At 43.7% G+C, this 25795-nt stretch overlaps 1 protein-coding gene across 1 annotated transcript in view; it reads left to right on the top strand.

The window, feature by feature from the left end:
• Positions 1-409: 409 nt before the first annotated feature.
• gfra4a (GDNF family receptor alpha 4a) overlaps positions 410-25795 on the top strand; it is a 203974-nt gene continuing 178588 nt past the window's right edge. Inside the window, exon 1 of the mRNA XM_030443082.1 lies at positions 410-549. Coding sequence (XP_030298942.1) covers positions 532-549 — 18 coding nt within the window. The 5' untranslated portion in view covers positions 410-531. The remainder of the gene's footprint in view (positions 550-25795) is intronic.

Genomic DNA, 25795 nt, shown 5'->3' with positions numbered 1-25795 from the left:
CCCCACCCCGCGACGTCTCATAACAACAACAACAATGGCGGACTACATGCTCGTGTTCGTGCCGCAGAAGATATTAAGCCTTTCTTGCAACTTACTCGCCTTGTAGTCGAGTGTGAGTCGCAGCAACAGTTCGACCTCATTACCGGTCCACACAAACGATTCTGGTTTCCTTGCACTCACCATTTTCATCGTCGTCTTCTTGTGTTCGGTTTCTCCGTCTACTGTCTGTTTACAGCGCGCAAGCTGTCTGCGCATGCTCCGTGTCTTCTTCTGCGTTTTTTTCATGCGTTTCATGTGACGTCACACATGAGTCACAGCGCCATCTTGAAGACCGTCCTAGAACCCGGATCTACAGTAGTCTAATGTAAACAATGCCGTCTATCTGCTGTGCTGTAGGCTGTAATAACATCAAGTCAAACAAAGATGGACACATATTTTATAACATTCCCAAGAACACAGAAAGGAGACCGAAGTGGATAGCTGCAATTAGAAGGAATCGCTGGACGCCGACAGAACACTCCAGGCTGTGCAATGATAATTTTATTTCGGGTAAGTTCGTTGACTCTGAACTGACGTTAGTTAGCCTAGCTAGCAGAAGTGGAAATTAGCACCCACCGTAAAATACCAAATAATAGCCGGAGCGTTTATGTGTTTCAACCACTCAACAGACCAGGCGGCAATTTGGGAAAGGCGTTTAATTCCTTCCTCACAAAAATCCGGGATGAAAATGTCACAAACTTCGCCAGCTTCTCGGTGAATTCTCAGGCATCCTTCTGCAAGTGAAGTTGTTGCGGCGGAGGAAACTCCTCATCTCTGCTGTCACTCACGGTGGCGTACATTTGTTTCTCCATCGCCCTGATCATTTTGCGGGACACTCTCTCGTGGCGTGCCCGTTTGCTGATAACTCATCCCCGCATGTTTATCTCAGGCTCCTCGCTAGCCGTCCTCCTCCCACCAGCAGGCAGCCTGGCCCTGTTGCTGTCCTCCTCAGACAGACGCTGAAGCTCAGCTTGATTTTTTCGCCAATCTCTCGCTTTCTTGGGGTCGACAGAGAAATATCTAGCGGCTGCTTCTCCCGAGTTAACCTCTGCATATTTTACGAGAGAAAGTTTGAATTTCAAGTTGTACTTTTTATTTTTTTGCTGCTCCGGAGCTGGTGCTCCCTGCTGTATGGCGACGGGTTGTGTACAAGGTAAATGAAACTATCGCCAAAACAAATATTTGGCAAATGTTGTGCGGACAAAAACGGGGTTAGTATTCCATTTTGGAGTACATGTGGATCCAATCCTAAAACACTTGTTTTTGTAACATAGCGCTGCTCTTCCTCCGTGGAGAGATGAGTTTTGCTAGCCATTTCCCCTCGAACCAGTTGAAGGCGCTAACAGTACACTCTACGTACGGTCCTTAAAACGAAACTCTCGCCAAAAAGCAACCGAGGCTTTATTTGGGATTGAATATGAGTCAAACCTTCGTGTAAAAGCATAATTACGACGAAAGAGGCACTTTAAGATTTACCGTAGTTTCGGTTTTGGGCACGTTAATTTTGAAAAAGAAGGTTTTTGAACTACTCACGTTAGCTGCTGCACCTCCTGCGCGTTGCCGTCCTGGCAGGCACGCTTGAGGAGCGGTTCACCATTACTCTCCTGCCTGTCAGGGGATCGACACTTTTTGTCTGGCATGACGGCGACGCGCAGGAGCGCAGCAGCTAACGTGAGTAGTTCAAAAACCTTCTTTTTCATAAACTCTGTGTACACAAACAATGTTCTCAATGCTCGTGTTCATGAGTAGAGACCCTGGTGATGCTACGAGCAAAGTTTCATGTTGTGTCGAGCCTTCTTGGTGTTCTAAAAATAGCGATTTTGATGCTAGCATGTCCTGCCCCATGCACTCCCCTTCAAAATTAACGTGCCCCAAAACCGAAACTACGGTAAATCTTAAAAGTGCCTCTTTCGTCGTAATTATGCTTTCACACGAAGGTTTGAGTCATATTCAATCCCAAATAAAGCCTCGGTTGCTTTTTGGCGAGAGTTTCGCTTTAATGGTACTCAAGATGGAGGCCAGAACGAAAAGTCACGTGACTGAAACCCAGAGCGTTTTCGGTCGTTTTCAGTGGATCCGTGTGGACGCAAATATTCTTAAAACGATGACTAGGAAGACGGAGAAAAAAAGATCGTTTTCGCCCGTGTTGACGGGGCCTTAGTAGCCATTGTGATCCTATAAGTCCTGTAGTGTGCTGCTCACCTCCGCTCATTTGGATTGTGCAACTGCAGTGGGTGAATTATTAATACGTAGTAAGCAGCTAAGACTACCGTTTAAACGCACACATCATTTTGAACTCTTTATTAACAGAAAGTAGGCAGATTTTGTATCAAAATAGGCTTTTATATAACGAAAAAAAGACATTCTATGTAACAATTTATGCTCAGCAGCCGTGGGCACCCCCATATAGTCAGAATGGTACGGTCTTGTTTACATAACAACATTTTCTGACCATTCGACTACGAGGTTCATAGTGAAATCAGACCTCTCCGAATCGAATAGTCGACTATTGGAGGTCAGCCCTATTCATTGTACATGAAAACCAGCGTACAGTGATCTTTCATTCTAATTTAAAGATGTTACAGCTGTGATCTTACACCAACATCACATCTGGCAGCACCCTGCACAGTCACCAGTTTTCAGTTTTAGATTTGACGTCCCCGCAGTAGCTGCCTGCTGGGAGCGAACTCAGGCTTTGCATATCATCACATCAGATCAGAGGCATATTCAGTTTTCAGCTCATGTTTATAGATTGTTGCAAAGTGGCCGCTGAGCTGTGCTGTTGTAAACTTATTGTGCACATTATTTTCTGCCGGTGGAGAGAAGAGAAAATGTGCGATTTAGGACACTGAAGTCATTCTTACAGATCGCTCCGGCACTCTGCATTCACACACTTAACATCTCAACTATTCGTTGGAAACACGGTAAGCACGGAAGGAAAATTACCTCTGGGTGATTTTCTACTATGCTTTCCCAGACGCCGCCAACAGAACAGTGCTGAAATATTAAACATGCGTGATGTGGGCTTTGTAAACAGGGCAGCTTTTTGCGAAGGGCAGAAAACATCATTATGTGGATTTACCTCATGAAAATAACCCACATCAGCCAGTGAGTCTGGGTCACAGCAACTCCGCTAAATGATGGCTGTTCCTTAAGGAGCCTCCAACAAGCCAGATCAGAGTCTTTTCTGACAGTTATGATGCTGCAGATGATCATATGTCTTGGAATGTATCTAAGAAAAAGCACAAACACATGCTGCCTGGTAATGATGGTTCAGAGTCTGTCCACAAGCATAAAGAGAGCCAACGTCTTTTTGAATGCACGGTGTGGGCACGGATCCTGAAAGACGCTTTTCATGTCGAACTAAATGTGTGAGAAAATGATGGTGTGTTGCATCCAGCGCTGCACCTCTGCTCTGGCAAGTAAAGGCACAGAGGACGCGTCTCTGAGGAGGACACAGCAACAACAGCAGATAACAAGGAGTCTTACGAGTACAACAGTGGACTGTGCACATGAAACAACAGAAAAAGACCAGATAAACCGCAACTGTGTCTATTTTAAAGCCAAAAATTACTACATGAGAATGAAAATCGGAAAGAAGCATCTCTGTTGGACATTATATGATCAACTGTTGATCTCTAATGTCTGACAATCAGTTCACCACAAGGCCCATTTAGTATCGGTTCTAGAACATCATTTACAGTGACATCATTTAATAGACTGATTGACTCTACCACATAGTTAGCCTGCTAGCAGCACAATCCATCCAGCAGGCATTGGCAAGCTCTTGGTGAGCTCTAGATAGCGTCTTTGAACAGTTTACACTTTGAGATCACTGCACATGGGAACCAGTGCTGACCTGACTCTGATCTGGTTTAAGTTTATCAGTGAAACCTTTCACAACTGGGCTAATCAGGGCTAACATCCTGTGGTTTTAACGTAGCATCAGCAGATGGAGTCTGCCCCCATCTCTGACATTGGGGATTGTTGAATTTTCATGCTTCTCGTCCACACAGAATTAGAAATTGAGATTAAACTTCTTGACCTTTTTTGAAATAGTAGTCTCACCATGAGGTCCACTTTGTAGCTGTTCTTTCATTCTAAACTCACCGTACATCCCTCTCAGAGGGAAATTCGATCATTGACCATCAATCGCAAAAGAAGGTTTGTGTTGTTGTTGTTTTATTTTTTTATAAAACTGAGCCTCATGTGCATCATCTTATTGCCAAGTTCTTCTGACGGCTGCTGGATGCAAACGAAGATGATGAAATGATGTTGGTGACACCTGATTGATCTACTCATTCTCGTTGGCTCTGTTTGCCAGGCACTTACGAAACCATGCTCTCTTGATGTGGCAACCTTGCAAGTTGGAGCCTCGACATGACAAATGCAATGATGCTTTCTGACGAGAACCCTGCTGATGTTTTAAAGCAAAATAAAAAAAAAACTCCAGATTTTCGTCCTGGGAATTTTCATGTTTACGCAAAAAGTGCAGCTTTATTTATCTATTTATAGGATGAAAAGTGTCGTGACCTGTTCTATAGCTTCATAAAAATGTCAGTGTAAAAGAGGCTTCTGCAAATTTTTTTTTTAAAGAAGCAGGGATTTCATCAGAGAGCAGCGCACAGCTTGAAGGAATGCCGCTGAGCTGCTTATCAGGCTTCTTGATGGGCTGGCAGACCGTGTAACACTAAATCTGGGCTATCACCTTTCTCAACACACAACAAAGGAGAGAGATTCAAAGCAGGCGGCGGGGGTCACAATTTTCTATGGAACAACAGACCAAGTTCAAATACTCTGTGGTTAATTTAGACAGGATTGGAGAGCCGCGATGGAGGATTTTATTACATCAGGACAATTAATGCGTTGTTCAAAGTAGACTAACAATACATGGAGCTTCAAGAGAATTGCGTTAGAAAAGTGTGAAAATACACAATTGGATTCCCAACAAGTCCTCCAAATGAAATAACAAAATACGTGATTTGTTCAAGTGTTTTTAGTCTTCATATGCCCCAATTGCCAGGTTAATATTTGTCAGTGTCTTCTAACACTGTTGAATTCACAAAAAATCTATATTTGACATTTTGTGAAGATTAAGATTTCGGTTTATGCACAGAAAAGCCTTGGTCAGGTTAAGACTAGGATATTTGTTTGAAAAAAGGAATGTTTAAATGACATACATTATAGGCCTACGTCTGTTATTGTTCTTCCATTCCAGCATTTTCAATAATTAGATGCTAAAATAACAATAACCCATTTGTTCTGCATACATACGTTACATGTGTCGGGTCTGAGGACTCCTTTCTATAACTTACAGCATTAGTTCTTTCAGAATCACTTATTTCCAGGCGAATCTGTTGTCATAACTGGAATATTCCTGACCGAAACAATACTGAATTGAATCGAACCAAACTCTTATATGGACTTTGTCACTCTTCCGCCTCAAAGTAAACACGTGTTGTTTTGTTGAAACGACTGCTGCTGTCAGACATCTCGCACGCCAACAGCCTTCTTCGGTTTTCTGTGAACCTTCTCAGTGCACATTCATGCAGCAAGATGAATGCTCTGTTATGGTGTATACCTGACGAGTGAATGCTAGCAAAGCCACCCTTCCAATGCATTGACTTGGCAAACGCTTTTGTCCAAAGCCACACACAAATGATCCGCACGATCCAAGCCACGGGGGATCAAGGACACGCCGATGTTACAAGCACAACATGGCAAAAGACTCTTTGCCTCGGACAAAAGAGTCCGAGACAGTTCATGTGAGGTTAGTAAGTTGTCTCCAAAGAGGCCACTTTTCTTCCCGAAGGATTTGCCGAGATCTTAGAACGGACAGCGAACAGAAGGGGTGAGGCTGTAAACAAGCCGCCAATTTTGAAGCAAAAGAGGCAAACAGTAAAATCATTACGCCAACTTCCTGTTCCAGAGATCCTTCTATACTTCTCAGCTCAATTTTTACCCACCAAACTCACTTTAGTTGTGATTATCCATAACTGGTTTCTTACAATTTGGGGGATTAATGCATGTTAAATCCGCTCTGCACGGTAATCATCTATGTCTTTTAAACTCCACACCCAAGTTTATAACTCTGGATTTTCTGTCTGTAGCTGAGAGAACCCGAATAGCATCACCTTTGGGTTATTTTTCAGATGTGACATTATGAAACTGTTTACAGGCTGAGCAGTTCTTCCCATGACTAAAAAGCTGATCTTGATGTGTCAAATCTGAGAAATATCTCTTTAATCACTTTCCCACATCTTTTTAAAAATCTTTTTACATCTATAGCATCCGTAGCTGAGGGTGTTAAACTCTATGTGAAGCTCCACTGTAAGAAGTTGCCATGTCGGCCTGTTGAAGGTGCTGAGCGTAGGCCTGGTTGCCGCTGTGATGAAGCAGCAACACGTCTGATTTCAATGACAATATTTCTTCTCGAACGACAGCTTTACTGAAAGGTCCTTGTTTACTGTTATAAATGTGTGAATTTGCCTCAGCGGCATTGCGAAGCTGAAGCGACCCACAGCTGTTTGTGCCTAATGAGGTGTCTAATGTATCTGAAAGAAGTCGAGCTTTGTAGTTTGCCACCACAATGTTCGCATGAATCTTTGTCACCGATCCACAGGAAGTATTTGAAGATGCGGCGAAGTAACCGAGTAAAGCTTCTGGGGGTGTGAGATTACAAGACACAGCATCAATCACAAATTCAAATTCAGTGAAAAGATCTTAAACATTTTCTGACACTATTCTTCTGTAATGTCAGTTTAGCTACAAAAGCCTCTTGGCCTGAGTGATTAACTGATGTAAATTAACTGCTAGCTAAAGCTGGAATGGATTTCTTTTTCTATGCCCTGACCTGCAAATTAAATTGGTATGCCAGAAAAGAAAGGAGGAAAAAAAGAGGGAGCTGGCAAATCATATAATGTCGGCTCAGAAAGCTTCAACCAGCCAGACTGAATAACTTAAAGATAGCCAGGATGCTAATGTTGAAGCTAATGTAACTAAACAAGCAGCACATCCTCAGACCTAAACGACTGAATAGATTATTATAACTCTTCCGGTGGTTAGCGGTGGTGCTAATACCACGGATTGCGACCTGCAGTTTCCCCAGTAAACACACCACCCTCTTCAGTGCCGCTGCTCTTCTTGGGCTTTACTTTTACAGAGCTTTTTCGCTGCTGAACTGTCTCTGGGCTAGAGCGAACAGACAGGCCACCTTGCTGAAACCAAGACGTTCTATCTCGGTGTGTATGCATTGAAATCAGTCTCAACAAGAAACATCAATAAGGGTCATAATAAGATGCTTTCACACTCGACTTATATGGTCAATTTTATGATGAGGACGTGCTGAGCCCAGAGGTAGCTGGCATTAGTTAAGGATCCACCTCCACCTGTGAGAAAGAGGATGATGTCGATACTAATGAAGACGCTCTGCATGTGTTTATGTTGGTGTGAGAGAGCGATTAAAGCAGATCTGTGGAGGGCCCATTCACTGGACCCTGTTAGAGGCCCACTCGTTTCTGTGGGCAGGCCTGCTCTATATAGTACAAGAACAAGAGGGCCTTTGGCTGTATACATCTATGTGACATAAAGCAAAAGAAAAGGTGTTTAATACGAACATCCTCTTTTACAATATACGACTGTTTTCTTTTATTCTCCAGGTACAGTAGGTGGTAACACCTCCAGGAGTATATTTTCAAAGACACCAGCTATCACTTTGCTCTACGATTTATAAAGGGAAGCACAAAGGAAGGAAAAATATGGATGAAAACTGTCTCAGCGCCCAGTGAAAGCTCTTATTTCATTAGAGGGCCTTGACTGCACTTGTCTGGGTTGCACTGCGGGGATCTGCAGGGCTGTTCAGAGCTTACGTGTTACCTGCAACACAGCGCAACTTTATCGTCCATTTTTATGGATATTTGTTTTGGAGTTCAACCACATCGTTCAGTTAAAAGGAGCACACCTGACCTACAGTCCATGAATCTGTCAGACTACAATATCATCAAAGAAACAACCAGGATTGATGTCAGAACAGAGTGAGCTGCAGCAGAGTGGGGTGATTGATCTATACATGCTGTATTCTGTATATCACAAGATGATATAAGTCAGCATTTCTTTTTAGCCAAGCTAACAGTGGGGCTCTGTGTGATGGTTTCACATTGGCTCAGACTGAATTAACTCAGCAACCTTTGAATATTGACATGAAGTTTGGTGCAGATGTTTATGATTCCCAGGGATGGGAAAAAAAGTTCCTAAACAATACCATTTCTATCGGATGGTAAGCCGTGAAATTCCTTACAGATATTAAAGATATTCTAACCCTTTATCAAGGATAAATAAGGATAATGTGAGATTTTATTAGATCAAAATGTATCAAATACTAATGACATCCCAGAGTCTGGGCTGCCAGACTTCTACGTCTTTGAAGAGGATATCAATTACATTTCCTGCCATGATTCTCCAGCTGGAAATTGATAAGCGTGTCTACCCATTAAGAAAGCAGCAGTTTCTATTCACTGAGTATTAAAATATACAGACATGTTGAGAGGAACAATCAGGATTTCATGTTGGACGTCAAAAAAGGTCACAAACGCGGTTCAGATTTGTACGTTAACATATTTTGGAGTGAAGCCGCTGTCCTCCTGAGCTTCATCAAAGTTGTCTAAAAATATTCATTTCAGATGCTTTAAGTTTAGTTAAGTGCAGGCCTGTGTGAACCCACCTTCCCGCGTCTTGCTGTCCTTTGAATAGCAGGAAAACAAACTGTGCCATTTACTTTAGGCCAGCTTTTGTTGGTCTGTGGCGCCATCAGTGCTTCGGACCACACCTCATTTTAAGACCAGTGCATTTGCTATTTACACAACTTCGGTCGCAAACTAACAGTGACATTTGCGCCGGGCGTTAGACTGAGCCTCATGACTTTTACTTCTCTATACCTGCTAAATATCAGCACATTAGCATGTTTAGCTCACTGACGTACTCGCGGCTCAACATGCTGCTGCAGCCGCTAGCACTGCTGTGTAGTCTACGTCTTCTTTGACAGGCATTTTATCATGGTCATCCACCTTCTACGATACACTCACCATAACTTTAGAATGACTTTAAATTCACCAGTTGTTTCGGCACATTTTGCCTTCTTCCACATGGCTATTCACGCCTCTCTTTGACGTCTGTCTGCAAGCCTCCTCTCCAGATTAGGTGTGTTTTCCTTCAGTTCCTCGCTGTGACCGGTCTGAACCCGGCAGGACTCGGGCCAAGTTGGACAGTCCTGATGGATTATTGATTAACACTTTCTCTTCTATTTTCTGTCACTGCAAAAGTCCGTCTTTTATAACAAACTCACTCTGTGACCGGTGGTTTGTGTTTGAACAAAAAAACTCTTGTTTGCCTTCAGTCCCCCGTCTTTAAACATCGACCTGCAGAGTCTGCAACAGGGAAAGCACAGAAATCCTGCCCTCTCCCAAAGCTACGAGCGGGCTAACAGTACAATATATTTCTGTGCCACGTCGCAGCTCCACTCTCTCTCTCTCTCTCTTCTCTCTGTGTGAATGTGTTTTTTTTACCTCGGGCAATAATGCAGCAAATTAGACTGTGTTCTTAGTCAAGTTGCCGTGCTAAATAACAGTTAAATGTACTGTAAGTCAGCGTTTTTCAGACCCGGCAGCAGGATTTTTTTGCTGAGAGGTCGCTGCTTTGGTTGGCTGTCAGAGACGGGCTGTTTCCTAGATTAGCTTTGATGTAAACCACCATTAGTCCGACTTCAAGTGGGCCCTGAAGGTGGAAATGCTCTGGCTTCCTGAGCAGTACAATGCTTTTGTTTGTTTACGTCTCAATAAAGTCTCAATAAATACGCATCCGATTATTTCTCTTATTACATCTTAATAGAATCTGTGATCCTTGCTGTGAGCCACTGATTAACTGCTCAACCGTGTGTCACGTCATTCAACAATATATCACAAATGTCCTGAGACCCGTCAGCACGAATCACACCGGCCAAGGACAGATGTAACGCTTTCGCCGTCAATTCTCCAACTAAAATTGGGCTCATTACAGTGTAATAGCCATCAAATCCACTGAACAGTTAATATCCTTTTCATTGTGAAGTTGTACAAATCCCTTTCTGTTCCACAGGCATGTCGAATGTGGCTTTAACAGGAGTAATGAAAGCAAAGCCCCCCTGCAAAATGCAATTATAATGTGTGAATTATGTACAGTTAAACCCCCGTAATGACTCTGCAGCCAGTCGGATGGATATCACATTTCATTTGTAGATACCATCACCGCGGAGACGTGTTGATCTGACATTTTCAGAGTGAGAGGTGGATCAGGAGGGTTTTTTTTTCTCACGGAGAGAACTATAAAAGGTGCAGTGATGAACCTTTGTGTAAAAGAGGTTCGTGGCGGTTCAGTCAGAGATCAGCCAGCCTTTAAAAAAAGCATCCTGCAGAGAAAAAAAACACGCGTCTCCAGGGATTATAAGAGCAAGAACAATGTGTTTCAGCTACTTATGTCAACAGTGCCGCTAAATATGCTTTGAAGGTTTAATACTACCTACTTGTATTGTCTCAGCCTTGGTTCAAACCGGAGTGTATTTTGTAATTCGTATGTTCTGTGGTGGTTTACACAGATATCAAAGGAGTTGCTAAAAGAAAAATGGAGTTGAGATTTATCTTGCTTGTATTTAACTGATGGAAAAAAAGAAAATCGAGCATGTGGTACACTGAGAGTCGTGCAGTCACGTTGTGGACAGGTGAGTTGTTATTGAATCGCGAGGCCACTGAAGACTCGAACCTTCATCTTTAGTGTTTTTTGGAGACACTTCTTTGTGTTTGGAATAGAGGCTCTCGCAGGTCAGGCTTGTTAAAAACTTGTCTCGGTTCTAAAGGAGTCAAATCTGAATAGCTCTTATTTAAACTTTCCAAATCACCATTAAACCCTTGAGATGTCGTGTTTCTCTTACAGTTACATAATTTCTCTTGAACTAAATTTGATTCAGCTCAACTCCGTTTAAGTTCCTCAAGGCCTTTTTATTTTTTACAGGGAACTTCTGTATAAATGTTAGTTTGTACTTTCTTCCTGTGAGGGACCCTCAAGTGCTCATTGACTCTGTTTGGATTTCAGATCCCCGACGGACGCGTTCGACGCGCAATTGCAATCTGAAGCTCCCCGCAGGCTCCGCGGAGCCTTTTGACCTTGTGCAGCAGAGGACTGAGGCAGAAGTCTCTGCGTATGTGTTTATTATTTAGCTCTGAGCGCTCCGTCGGCCCGGCGTGCTGAGATTTATTTGTGTGGAGGGCTTTTCTTTTGACTCACCTCAGCGTGTGCATCAGCTGTCTTTGCACTTTGTCAACCCGCTGACCAAACTTCACACCATTAAATTAGCAAACAAACAAACAGCAGCGACTTATCAGAGGCAAACACTTGAAATAATAATGAGAGTGCAAGTTTAGCTCCGGTTTCTTTATCATTATTTGCTTTGGAGGCGCGTGCAGAAGCTCCTCTTCTGGTATCTGTGGGGATGAAAGTGGGAAGAAGGCCGCGATGTTCCCTCGTCGCTCTCGACCTCACACTATCGCAATTAAGCTTTGGCCCTTTATTCGCCTGCAGATTTGCATAATTTATGATGTGCAGTCAGGAAGTGGCTCCTCATTACAGGCGTGTTATTATACTTTATTAGGTTCAGAATCGGGGCCTTTGTGTGCGCCGCCTGATAACACAGTTTACACAGAACGAACTGATGGGATACTGCTCCATAATGCCGTCCATTGAGTCGGAACATCTGTGACTCATACTCAGGTCCTTGAAACTTCAACCGCCAAGAAAACTCAGTCACCTCTGCTTCAGGACGGAGGAGTCCACTCTGAAACAGTTTGGATGTATTTTTGTGCCTCTCTGTATCCGAATTTTAATGTTATTTTCCATTATTATCACAATATTTCTGTTACATCGCCATTTTTTCCATTTACTGCTCTGCTGAGAGGAGCTGCAGGTGCTTTTATTATTAGTATTTGCCGGCTGATTTTCATGCACACGAGTGCACAGTCCCAGTTGTGTTTTGACTGATTGTCCCCGGTGAAAATGCCAAAACACATCTTAATTTGGCGGCTTGCGTCGAGGGGCGCAGTGTTGCGATTCCCCCACATCGTTGTTATTTACACAAGCTAACAAGGTTAGGACAGGATTTAGACTCCTGAATGTCATGGTGGTTTTAAAGAACCAGAATTTAATAAGCTCCCCTGTCAGGTTGGGTTGCAGCACCGCATTAATATGCATGAATATGTATAAGCATCTCTTCCTCACATTTAAAGGATTAACAGCTGAGTCTGTTACCTGTTTTAGAATTGCCGTAGGAGGAGTATTTTCGGCTCTGCCGGGGGAAGAATTATTTATCATCATTATTATCATGTGCTGGGGGGCACGCTGTGCTAAGCTAATGTCGATACTTAAGGCAAAACTGGCTTAAAATGCTGCACCTCTATGGCCTGCCATAATTACTTGATTTTAATTTACATATTATGATAATTCACAAGTCGTACGGTGCTTTGCTCATTTATGGGTTTGGGTAAATAGGCGCCGACTGTCTGCGTGGTTCAGCATGGAGGTGTGTGTACTTGACCCACTTCTAGGAGTCTGTGTCACCGACGGTCCATTCAGCTGAGTCAGGTCTGCCCTCCCCACACACACTCTGACACCCTCCTCCTCCTCCTCACAGTCCCGTTTATATGCCCCTCATCAGCCCCAGACCAATATATTCCCATTTACTGTGGCCGACAGCGGGTCTGAACAGAGCTACAAATAGAACGGGATCATTAAAGGAGAGCTGGAGCAACCTGAAGGTGAGAGCAGCGGGCTTTGTTGTGAGAAGGTTGCCGGTTCAAATCTTTTATATTTGATTTTAAATATATATATAAAAAAAGAAAAGAGTATCAGCAAATCTCCACAGTTCACACACTTGAACCAGTAACAGTTTTCTGACTGTTTTCTTCATTTCTAAAGAGTTTTGTCGATTAATTATCAAATATTTTTAGCACATTTTTTCTCACACATGCTCCTACACATTTTCTTAAAGCCTGTAACGTGATTTTGTACTTCACAGTTCTGATGAGAGTCGGGACACTGTGTACAGATCTGTAATCATACAACAAAACCAATGTTGGCTGGGTCTTATCGTCCGCTGAAGAAAAGAGATTGTATTGGATCAAAATTGGTGTCGGCCAGTCGTCCAAGAACCAAGCAGGAAACGAAATCCTACTCTTAGTATCTGAATTAAACACGTGGCTGTGACATACATAACATACATAGTCTTTTATACTTGCTTTATGTGAATTATGAGGAGGTATTTGTTCAGTTTTCAGATCGCAAAAGTGAGGTTAAATACGTGAATATGGGTCTTAATAAGCTGCTTTCACAGTCGACCCATATGGTTTTGTTTCAGCCTGGATTTTGCACACAGTTCCCCTCTTAGAAACACGATACAAAAGCGTGTTACTGCTCATATTTTAAGACACGCCGCTTTCTGTGGCCCGACTTAGTTTGCCTGCATCTGCATTGTGCATGAAACTCCGTGGATTGCAACATGCACGACACAGTTGTGTAACACTCCTGGTCAACAGCAGCACCTGGGGAGAGCCGTTCAGGCCCCAACGCGCTGAAAAGCAGTAACTGACGCACCTCATTTGATGGTGTCAATTCATGCGTCTGTGGCGCACTGCAGGCAGCAGATTAGAAACGCCAACGGTATTGCAGAAAATGTTTCCCAACACACACACGCACACACACACACACGCAGCCTCTGTCAAACCCAACAATAAAAACCCCTCAGATGACTTTGTGTCACTCTGACGGTCTCCTTCTGCCGCTTCGCAGTCACAACAACATGATTGAATTTTACCTCAGCATAACAGAACTGGGATACGTTTTTTTTTTCTTTTTTTTTTTTTGCAGTAGCTGAATTTGGTCATTACTGATGAGAGATCTCGCAGCAGTCTGTCCTTACAGGAGGCAGCGGGGTGTAGTGTGAGGCTGGGCTCAGCTGTGATCCCCCTCCTCTCTCTCTCTCTCTCTTTCTCTACTTTGGTTTTTATTCCGACAGGTTCTTTACAGACAGGCATAGGGCTGCAGAAAAAGCAGCTATGGTAACAAGGTCCTCATTGGATGCTGCAAGTCGGAGTAGGGGCGTTTGGTGTTCAAGCCACTTTGTCTTAAAGTCTTCCAGGTTAGAGACCTCGACGTTCTGTTCATTTATTTCTATGCTCGGGTGAGTTCATGTAGTTTCACCATCAGGCGTTTAATGTAAATGTTCATTATCACATCTGTTTCTCACAGGATCAAGTGTCAACATCGACTGTTTAAGCATCTAAGTGTGAGCTTTGCTTCGCGCCTCGGGGTTAATCTGAGGTAACATGAGCGTGGGCGATGGTTCAGCGTTATACGTTAAGCAGCCGCGTCCCCACGTGAACATGAGCCTGCTGTCTTATCCTAACGCGGATGTGTGGACATTTTGATGTGGACTGCTGTACCTGTTGAGCAAGCGTTTTTTATTACACCCTTGGAGGATTCGCATCCGCCTCGAGCCGAAACCTGACTGGTCTGTCATGTAGCATTATGACTAAAGTTAATTACGAGAATGCGCGGCATACAAAGCGAAGCCTCAGAGGGCTGTCACAGAGAGATTGGACGTATCTCGAACGCCTCGTCTGAAATCCAACGAGCAGGCCGGACGTTTTGCACACAGCTCACCTACTGTAAGTGTCAGTACAAGTTTAAACGGATCACGGCGCCTTATGTCAAGCCCGCTGGAGTTGGCCAAAGTTGCTGTTTTTTGGTTTTTTTTGCTGATGGTCAAGCCCCTTTGATCAGGAGACACGGTGCAGGGCCCTCATGTGACTCAGCAGATATGACTCAATGAGGCGGAGAGGAACCTGAGTCAGCTGAAAAACAAATACCCCACTGTCATAACAATAAGAGCGGGACGGAAAAGTGTTTTAGCTGAGCGAGCCAAAGGAGAGACGGTGATGAAGCGCTCCAGGATGAAGCGCTCAGTGCTTCAGATTATCGGTTTTGATGCAAGTTACATGAAAAGTGGGAAGTTTAAATGTGGTTGCGAGCTGAGAACTTGACGCCTACGTAGTTAATGCAGCTACTGTATAACACCCTCGTCATTACCTAATAAGAACACAGCTTCAAACGTTCAATACGCAGCACCGCAAACATACATCCGCGAGAGATGCAAAAAAAGGTCCCCCGTCTGCCCGGAGGCGGTCGAAGCGAACCGAGGGATGAACTGAGTGAGCGTGAGGACGAATAAGGGGAGCGTAAAAAAAGAAGAGAGGGGTGGCCAAAGCACCCGCAGGTCAACAACCAAAGCTTCACAAGCAAAAATAGAGGCAGCTGTGCCTCAGGACATCAGCTAATGAGCAGGGAAAGTCTTTCTTTTCAAGAATCCCCGGAGCACACATTGTGACCGCGAGGCCGTCGGTTGATGGTCCGTGGCGAATGATCCGTCATTATCAGAAAGGAAAAAACAACACGGAAGGGAAAGTAATAATTCTGTAAATGAGGGGTTTCAGGCCAAAAGTCTGGGGTGTATTTTCGGGAATGTTTTAGTTTCCTTAAAAAATCATCAATCATTACCTCAAAAAGCAGCAATGAGTCTGTCGTTAAAAGCAGTTTGTCGAGTTTGAGTGATGCCTGATGTGCTTCATTTGCACGCCAGCGATGATTTTTTTGGAAAGAGTCCACTGCAGGTGAGGGTTTGATTAACTCACCCCGATGGAATTTAAATTTGGTAATAGCACTTCTCTTTAATACAATGACAGAAATAACACATTTAAGCAATTTTATTCAGATTCTTGTTCAAAATCGACTGCTGTTACGTGACTTAAAGGGAAAAGGCTTGTGTTATTCTCAGCCCTGTCTCGTGGGAAAACTGTGTATGTTTCTGCAAAAACACTGATAAGTTTCAACTTTACAATTCTTTACGTGGCAATTTTACAATTTTTGAGGTCCGTTTCGCAATTCTATCTTGTTGAGTTAGACAAAAATATCACGTTATGGATGAAAACACGTGTTTTGGAGGCCAGAAATCCAGCTGGAAGACGTCTAGAAGGCTAAAAAAGGTTAAAAACACAGATGTCACAACTTCTGGTCAAAAATGTTGGGTCTTTCTTTTCTCTCCTCACTATATCTATTTATTCCTCTTTTTAAAAAAGCCTCCTGAGGAAATGTAACCTAAACTAAACTAAATCTAAAAAAAATGGCTAATAAACATGAAATTTCCCTTTTAATTACGCTAAATTATTTCCTGAAGCAGCTGGTCACTGTAGAATTTCACAAACATTACTCAAACAGGAGTAAGGAGTGTGTCTGTCGGGGACTATTTTCAGCTGCAGATTAATACACATTCAGTGCTCCTGTTAGTATTTATGGCAGAAGCGTGGTGAATGTGGGACTCACTCAAAATAAACCACAGTGCCCTTGTTTATTATAATGAAGGGAACGTGTCACCTCGTGCAACAGTGTGGCTCACTGATGTTTTCTTAATAGGTTTTGGACAAACGGTGGAGCTCCATGGGACTGAGGAATAATATACTTCAGGCTCTGGCTGCACAGAGATGTTAGTAGGATAAATTGGCTGTTGTTTTTAGTCTTGTTTAGGATCATTAAAATGTAGGATATTACCAGATTTATCCTTTAATCAATCAAATTAATTGCGACATGAGCAGTTAGCCAACCTGTCAGGTTTGGTTCATATTGCAATGTATGAAAAACCCAGAATAATTCAACTTTTTCTCTCAAGTGTTCATGTTCTGGTTCGGTTTAAGCACAAAAATCACTTGTTAGGGTTAGGAAATACCATGTTTTGACTTACCTGGTTCTGTTGCCCTAAACTCGGCTGTTAAAATGTCCCGACATCTTGTTAAAAACATCCAGTGGTTTCACACCTACAAATGTTAAAATGCTGTTTTGAACAGTGGTCTCTTGTTTAGCAACTTATCACCCATCTGCCGCAAAAACTACTTTGTTCGTTTAGTTGGTTCTGTTGCCACAAACACAGCTGGAAAATGTCCCGATGTCCTGCTAGAAATATCCAGTGGTTTCACGCCTACAACTGGTAAAATGGTGTCTGCAACAGTGGTCTCTCAGTTGATAACGGATCTCTCAGCTGCCACAAAAACTACTTGGTTAGTTTAGTTGGTTCTGTAGCCACAGACACAGCTGGAAAATGTCCCGGTGTCCTGCTAGAAATATCCAGTGGTTCCACGCCTACAAATGTTAAAATGTTGTCTCGAACAATGGTCTCTTGCTTGGCAAATGATCTCCCAGCTGCCACAAAGCAACTGTGTTAGTTTACCAGGTTCTGTTGCCACAAACAAAGCTGGAAAATGTCCCGAAGTCCTGCAAGAAACGCCCAGTGGTTTCATGCCTACAAATGTTAAAATGCTGTTTTGAACAGTGGTCTCTCACTTGGCAACCGATCTCTCAGCTGCCACAAAGAACTACTTGGTTAGTTTAGTTGGTTCTGTTGCCACAAACACAGCTGGAAAATGTCCTGATGTCCTGCTAGAAATCTCCAGTGGTTTCACACCTATAAATGTTAAAATGCCGTCTCGAACAGTGGTCTCTCGCTTGGCAACTGATCTCCCAGCTGTTGCAAAAACTGCTTGGTTAGTTTATTTGGTTCTGTTGCCCCAAACACAGCTGGAAAATGTCCTGATGTCCTGTTAGAAATATCCAGAGGTTTCACGCTTACAGAAACACTGTCTCAAGCAGTGGTCTCTCGCTTGGTAACCACCTTACTTAGCTGCTGCAAAAACCACTTGGTTGGAGTGAGGAAATGGTCATGTTTTGTCATCACCACAGACATGGCTGGGAAATGCCCCAACTTCCATTGGTTTCACGCTTACAGATGTTGAAACACCGTCTCTAACAGTTGTTTCTGGCATGGCAGTTGTCTTGCCACTACCTTCCTACATGAAAAGTCCGCTCACACACGTTATCTAAACGTGATATGACAGAGTAGAAATTTCTGATACGGTACATATGACACGTGCAAATTTGAACGTGACAGCACATCTACAAGACGAATAACCTCTCTGTAGCACCATACAGTCGTTGGCAGCCGCACTCGTTCTGTCTTCACCTCTCTGCCCCCTTTATCTTGGAGAAAGTACAGCATTATACATGCGGAAGAATAGATTTTTTGATGAATTGTGAATCATTTCAGAATCATAGAAAAAAGTGCCTCCGCATTCACACGTAAATCCTTCTCATACATACCTCAAGCCAACATTTCTCGTTTGAGTGAAGAGGCCTGAAGAAAAGATGAAAACGTGTTTCTCCATGAATGTGACTGCCTTTTGTTTGCATTGTTGCATTCAGCTGGATTTTTTTTTTCTTCCGAAATGGTTTTCACTCTTTATGTATTCGACTGTACTGCTCTAATAGCACGAGCAGAGGTTAATTCTGTCGGTCTAGCGGCTGTAATTAGGTAATTACAAAAACACAGTTGTACAGATGGTATTTTTACTGACTGCAGTTAGCAGGTAACTGGCAGACGAGGTGAAGCTTGAAAGACAAGGTCGGACTGTTCTGATTCTCATAGTAGAAATGATCTGTGCGTTTTCTGGTGTTGTAGATGGCTGGAGGTGAAACCACTTAAAGCTTTTTTTGGTTTCTAATTAAATAAATTGCAAATGACGAGTACTTTGACCCCTGACTCTGTGTTGTCTGTGCGTGGTAGCCTTTGATTATGATATCAGGTAGTTGGAGGTAAAGTGAGACCATTTCGTTGATGTTCAAGGTAAACTGAGTCAGATCCTGCAGCTCTTTGAAATATGTAAACTCTATGAATTGCACCGTGAACTGTTGCACGCCGCAGTGACACCGGTTGTACCTTTGCTGCATTTGCACAGTTGCAAATGACTGTGTAAATCACCATTTGTCAAGTGTCCGCGAGACATCCTCGGGGTAGAAATTAATAGCGTGAACACAATGGATTGTCTTGTTGTGCAGCCCTTTGCACTCTGTTGTGTAACTAGGTAGGCTGCACACACAATGCCACCCGTTCCCATAAATTCCCCGCCGAGGGTGAAAGCGAACGTTGACGAGGACCAAGCCTTTATCTGAGAATGATAAATCCCCCTGCACTGCCACACAGAGGATCACTGAGGAACCTTGAGCTGATTTATCTAGCTCAGAAAAAAACAGGGAGAGTGAGGAAGCTGTCCTCTGGCTGGATATCGCTGCCATTCTTCATTTGGGTGACGTTTCACTCAGCCCTTGAAGAGAGTCCCAGGGAATACTGCTCTTTCTGTTTTTAAGAGAATTTTTATGGCGTTTCTGCTTCATAGGATGGCGTTTAGAGACACAACAGGAAAAGAGGTATGAGAGGTATGACAGTGGTGTTGCATTCAAAGTCACGACACCGCAAAGACGGTGTTTTGTTTGGTTTTTGTTTCATTTTTGTGGCCAGCGATGGTCTCAGTCTGTCACATGAGGATATTTCCGGTACAGATCTTTAATAAATGGAATTGAGAGGGTTTTGCATTTGCATGATTTTTACATCAAGCGAAATTTTGTTTCCAATATGTGCAATACAAAAAGTAATCTCGTTCACAGAGAGCCTGGAAACGGAGGAAAATAAACTAATATAAATGTAGCTTAATAGCTGTGTGTGTTTCCAAACGTATTACGGTTGGCAAAGAACTGTATCACCTTCTATTTTCCTCCTGTACCTACGAACAACACGGGACAAAAAAAGTTTATTAACTTGTTTAGTCTTGAATAGAGACTATAATAAACCTCATTGCTGGATAAATCACAAATCAGGGAGAAAGGTTCTACTGTTGTGTATACGCATAGCTTTTTAGGAAGCTGGCTAGGCTAGCTGACAGGCTAACCTCGCTTAAGGCTCCTGTGCTAGCAGCGTAAACAACAATCTGCTGGATCCTGAGCTCCCAGTCCGCACCACCAGTTAGCCGCCCCCCCATTTGTTTTGAGTGTGCCATTTTTCTACATGTTGCACCTTTAACCTATTCTCAAGATATTCAGCACTTACTTAGGAGAAATGTGTTGTTGAGAAAGCAGAGAGACCACTTTCAGCTCCCCATCGTAGCCCCAGTAAACCAGAATGCAAAGCAGCGATCGGAAATGTGAGACAAATTCTCACTTTCCTCGGCTTCCATACACAACCCACTGCAGAGTTAAACAGAATCACAGCCCTTCTCTGGAGGCTGTCGGACTAAAGCAGGCGAGGCAGGTTGAAGGACACCTGGTACACGGCAGAGCTCGACTGCAACACTTCATCACAGAATCAGTGCCTCCCGTAAGGCGCCGAACATCACAGATCTAACAATGTATGAGTAGTCGAGGTCAGATATTTCTTTTGGAGCCAGTGAAGTTTGGCAAAATCCTTCTTTGCACTCATTGAAACCTAGGAGCTGGCCAGCACAGGCGGTCTGCTACCAACCCAGACCCTCGACTAAATAATTCATTGTCTGCTGTAACAGGGTCTGGGTGAATCCTTTATCTTTTGGTTGGTGGGAAAATATCCGTTAAAACCACGACCAGGGAGAATACTTTTTACTTGTTACAGGCAACTGCACAGTCTCATCATTGTGAGCTGACACTTGAAGCTGGAAGGCCTTGGCTTCTGGTAAATGTTCAAATCATGACAAAGATATTGTATTTTGATTTCTGTCAGGTGGTCACGGTAAAGGCGAGGTAATCCACTCTAACACCAAACTCCTGTTTAATCAATTGTTCTCAATTGATAGTCTCACATCGAAGCTGTTCAGCAACCTGGACTTCAGCCTTAGCTATGTGCTAAACCAGTACACAACTGCACAACTGTCTAACTTTTGCTCACTAACCTTTTAATTCTTATATCAGTCCCAGATGTGTATTTTGTGTCTTTACTTTTGCATTCTGCAATCTGCACCACTTGAATTATTGTGTGATATTTGATGAACGCTAGCAATGAGAAGATATCCGTGACTACATCTCACAAGTCTTGGTGCCGTTGGAATAGGAGTAGATAATTTTTAATTACTCACAGTGGGTGTAAATTACCCACAGAATGAACAGCGAGCTGGAGCATAAGTTGTTTAGGCAGAGTCGGCCTTCATTTATCAAATAAACACATTTTTTTAGTTTAATTATCCTGAAGCTGTCTTGATTTTTCCGTTTGTGTGTGTTTGTTTTTTGCACATTAGAACGTCCCTTCTGGGCGTATCGATCGGTCAAAAAAGAGAAGAGAGAGAAGAGAAGGGTATTTAGTCAGAGCCCATGAATAAAATCCTCGATTACATATTGAATTTTATGTGGTGATGTTATAAGTTTTTCGGAACAAAATCACTTTAGGCTCGTGGCTCAGGAGGTAGAGTGGGTTGTCCAGTTAACATAAGGTCGAAGTGTCCTTGAGCAAGATACTAAACCACAGATTTTTCCTGATGAGCACTGGCACCTTGCGTGGCATCAGTGTATGAATGTGTGAGTGTTGTGAAGCACTTTGAGCCGTCAGCAGACTTGAAAAGCTCTATAGAAATCCAAGTGCAAGTCTTAAAAAATGTTTATCTATTCCGGTGGGGAAGAAAAATACCTGACAAAGTTCTTTATCCCATGATGCAAAAAGCACGAAAAAGCAGTTCTGCACGGTTTTTCAAAAAAATACCCAGACACATGATGGACAGTTTGAATTGTTGTTGTTGTGCTGGTAGCGACTGAGCCCACTGTAGCCTGAGATGAGCAGCAGCCAACAGAAATCACGTATTTCTAACTCCACAGACCTCAGGCGCAGATTGGCCGTCGGGAGCACCAGAGGAACCCCTGGTCGTCTGCCAATCTGATTGGCCTCGGTGTCAGGCTGGTGTTAAGCATGCTAAATTACACACGGAGGCCTCAATCAGAGAGAAAACAGTTGCAGTCCCTCAGAGCTGTAAACCATCTTTCCCCCCCTCTCCGCCTGCTTTTAACCTGATGGTATGATCTCTGTCATAACACGCGTCAACACAACATTCAATCAGCGCGTGGAGTGCGAGTGGTCGCGGTGTGGTGAAAACTGAAGGGCACAAAACAGAAAAGGTAGTGCTGAGAGGCCGCGTTAAGCCTGGGAGGAAAACGCTGCTAAACGATGTAAAACGACAGATATCATGAAGAGCAGGTGATGTGATGCATATACATGGGAATAATCTATAAAAAGACCTGCATAATAAACTGCGTACTTCTCCGCCAGGTGGATGCATCACACTCTGCGCTGCCATGACATCGTGAAGATGAATCCATGTCCGGTCAGAGCTCTGAAGGAAATGCCAGGTGCAGAGATATTTATATACATATATGAATATTCATCGCCGTTAATATGGAAGTGCAATGGCTGCTTTTTTTTATCTGTGTTGGATGGGGAAACAGGTTTTATTTTGACAGCGACAGTGCATGAATTTCAAGCCTCGTGAGGTTCACACGAGCGCTGACATCACTGGCCTTGACACGTCCAATCACACAGCAACAATCAGGCAAAAGTGTGGACCTCTGGACCGACAGCCGTACCTGTTTACCTCTTTTAGACCCGTGTCTTGTTCCATCCGTCCAATATATATATATCACCCATCCGCCGCTGGGCTACATCAGCTGCCAGTCATGTAGCGATATTGCTAGTTGTCCTGCCAATCACAGCGGGACCAGTGGCGCCAAAACCAGCAATCATCCGTCTCAAAGAGGCCTCTGGACAGAAGCAGAGTGATGCGGCAACAAGCAGCGCGAAGGCGGCGAGCGGATGGACGGGTGATGGATGGATTTCATCATCCAAACCTGAGCTGTTGTATTTCACCTTTCGGTAATCAAACTTTTTTTTTTTTTTTTATAGGTTGTTTCATTATTCATGTATTCATTGAGGCTAAGACAAGTCTGCTATTTTTAATGCTACGCCACCAGCGCCTGTTTGAATTCCCTTCTCACTCGCGTCCCTGAAACATCTAGGTTATACCCCAGAGTGATCCGAGCCGAGACAAGGTGGGGATGTGAGCTCTGAAGTTAGCGGGGGGAACAATACATTGATTTATTTGGTCTCGCATGATTTTCACCGCTCTGTACAGTGTCTCTTTTCGGCAGAGTAACGTGTTGGAGGGGAGGTTAGATGGTGAGTCACATACAATTCTCCCGCTGTCATAGAAGCAGCCACGTAGCAGTTATTACACAGTAAATAAAGTGCCGGCTGATTTCTTTTCTTTTTTAGCTCAGACGTGCTCTAAAATATATCAGGTAATCTAAAATATAGTTTCTACTGCAGGCATCTTTTTTGAAAAGTGTACTTTTTTTTCCTAAATGGGTTTTTCTTGCCCAACAACACCGATTTGCACAATTTCAGCCGCGTTTCAATTTCTGCCGCTTTAAGTGGGCGAGCGAGCGAGATGAGGAATACGGGGGGAGAGGCGGACGGCGAGAGGCAGGCTCGTGAGGACTTTCATTTTGTGGCGTTTCAATTGGATCTACCTGCATCATCGAGTCAGGGCCGCGGAGCGTCCGGGCGTGCCTCAGGATGACCTTCGGCGCTAAACGTATCTGACACCTTTAATGGTGGAGGCAGACAGAGATGTTTGTTTTAGTCTCCATAAGGAAGAGAATTGTTTTCAAATTATCTCTGCACCTGTCTGCTGCGTCGCCCGCGGACCGCTGCAGGTGCGACTGCTCGGCTCCAGCTGAGACTGTAATTGGCCAAATGCAGCTTCGGTCTGACAGGAGTTGACGCTTTGGTAAGCTCCGCCCCCTGAGGATTAATGCTACCTAAACTTCCTCGATCTGTCCTTTTAATAGGATCCTCTCTAAAAGTCGATGGGGTCTATTCTGGGCTGAGATCCATCCTCCAACCAAGTTTTGTGGAAATCCATCCAGTAGTTTTTTTTGTGCATTTCTGCTGACAATCCAACCAACCAACTAACAAATACACATGGGTAAAAACATATGAATATACTGTAGAGGCTTGACAAGCTCACCATGATCTTTTACGGTTACTAATCTCTTCTTTGACATGTTTTTGGGGGGGAAGGGGTTGAAAAAATGGTCAGTTAGTGAGGAAAAGTGTGTTTGCATTTGCAGGGTTGGACGAGCTGCAGACCGTAGCTTAACTTACCTTCTGTCCCTGCTGAGCCCTCCCACACCGCTGCGTCTCAGAAAGCACTTATGTGAAGATCAATGCGTCCCGAAGACCTTTTCCGTCCCACTTCTTCTCTCAAAGTGGCTGGACAGCGAAGTAGAACCGTAAGATTTGATTTCACAGGTCAGAATTCAACAGGGCTGACCGTTGATCCGCAAAATCGTTTGACTTCTGACGTCAAGTGGAAATGCATCCGTCTGAAATTCTTCTGTGGCGTGTTTAAACGAGAGGAATTCAATGCGAATATTTGTGGCAGCTAATAAGTGTCGGCGTGCCAGCGGGGGTTCGACTCTCGCTCTGATCGCTCACAAAGAGACTCGTGAGAAGCCGAAGGACGGGTGTCTAAAGCCTGAGCTGTTTTTCGTGACCTCAATGCCGGCTGAATGAAATTTAATTTGTTCTTTTCAGTTTCACTTGCTGCCTGTAGCACAAACGCTCATCGTGTATCAGTGGGAGTTTGATAGGGTTATTCATCGATACCATTTATTCAGTCATTACTCCATCAGGGGCCCAGACGTATAAATTGCACATATTAGCGATGATAAAAATCACATGCGGTGAGATTCATGCTGTACACCAGGCGCACACCGTTACGAGTCTGCCAGGCTGAGTGTGAATTAGCAATGAAGCAAAAAACAGTAAAGAGCAAATGGAGCCTTCATTTCTTCCAAAGCTATCTCAACAGGCATTTTCTATACTAACATTAATGGCTGTGTGTCTTAATTCTGGCATTTTGGTTTAGTTGTTACGACCGCACAAATTCACTGCAACATAATAACTTTTTAATCAGTTCAGACATAATGTATGCAACAATTTCTGCATCAAACAACTCAGCCTTTGTTATATAGTTTGTTGAGTCGTGCACTTACCTTATCCCAGATGTTTCCAACAAGTTTACTCAAGGTAATGAGGCGTTTCATTTGGTTGCCGGGCCTCTACGCCTGGGATAGAAACTCGGCAAAGGAGACATAACATGAGGAAAACTTTAGAACATGTGTGCCTGAGTCATGTCAGATAGATTTTCATCAGCAGTGTTGGTTATTAGATGGCGCGTACACCACCAGGGAAGTGAGTTCGACCACAGGATCAGGTGTGTTTTAATGTTTATCCACCCAAAACAGCCCGATTAATTTATTGTACGCTAGCTGCAAGTTTAGCGTCAGCAGGCAACGACGCGCACTCTCTCCGTTTCCCCTCTCCTCTCCGTAACGTTGCCTCCCCCTCCAGCTTACATTGAACATTACAGAGCATGTAACACCCGACAATGGAGGTCAGCCCCTGCGGATCGCTGCTGCAGTCAGGCTGATAAACAGGAGTGAAGATAAAAAGTAATCCCTCCTCCCAGTTTTGGTGTTTATTCCTCCTGATGGTCTGGCTCTGCACCCAGCACCCCACTTAGCAGCTTCAGTAGCGTCCGACTCCACCTGGCTCCCCCACGAAACTCTGCAAACGCCTTTTGTTCTGTTTCGATGGAGCCCCCTGGCAGCAGACGTTACATATTGTACGTTTAATAAAGCGTTAACCCTGTCCACATATTGATGGCTTGTTTAATTTACCCGTACACGTCATCTCAATCTAATGTTCAGCTCGTATAGACCGAGATCTCCT

This window comes from Sparus aurata, chromosome 16 (genome assembly GCF_900880675.1).
Source record: "Sparus aurata chromosome 16, fSpaAur1.1, whole genome shotgun sequence".
Lineage (NCBI taxonomy): Eukaryota > Metazoa > Chordata > Actinopteri > Spariformes > Sparidae > Sparus > Sparus aurata.
Note: the sequence above shows the minus strand (reverse complement) of the source record. Positions and strands in the feature narration are given on the sequence as shown.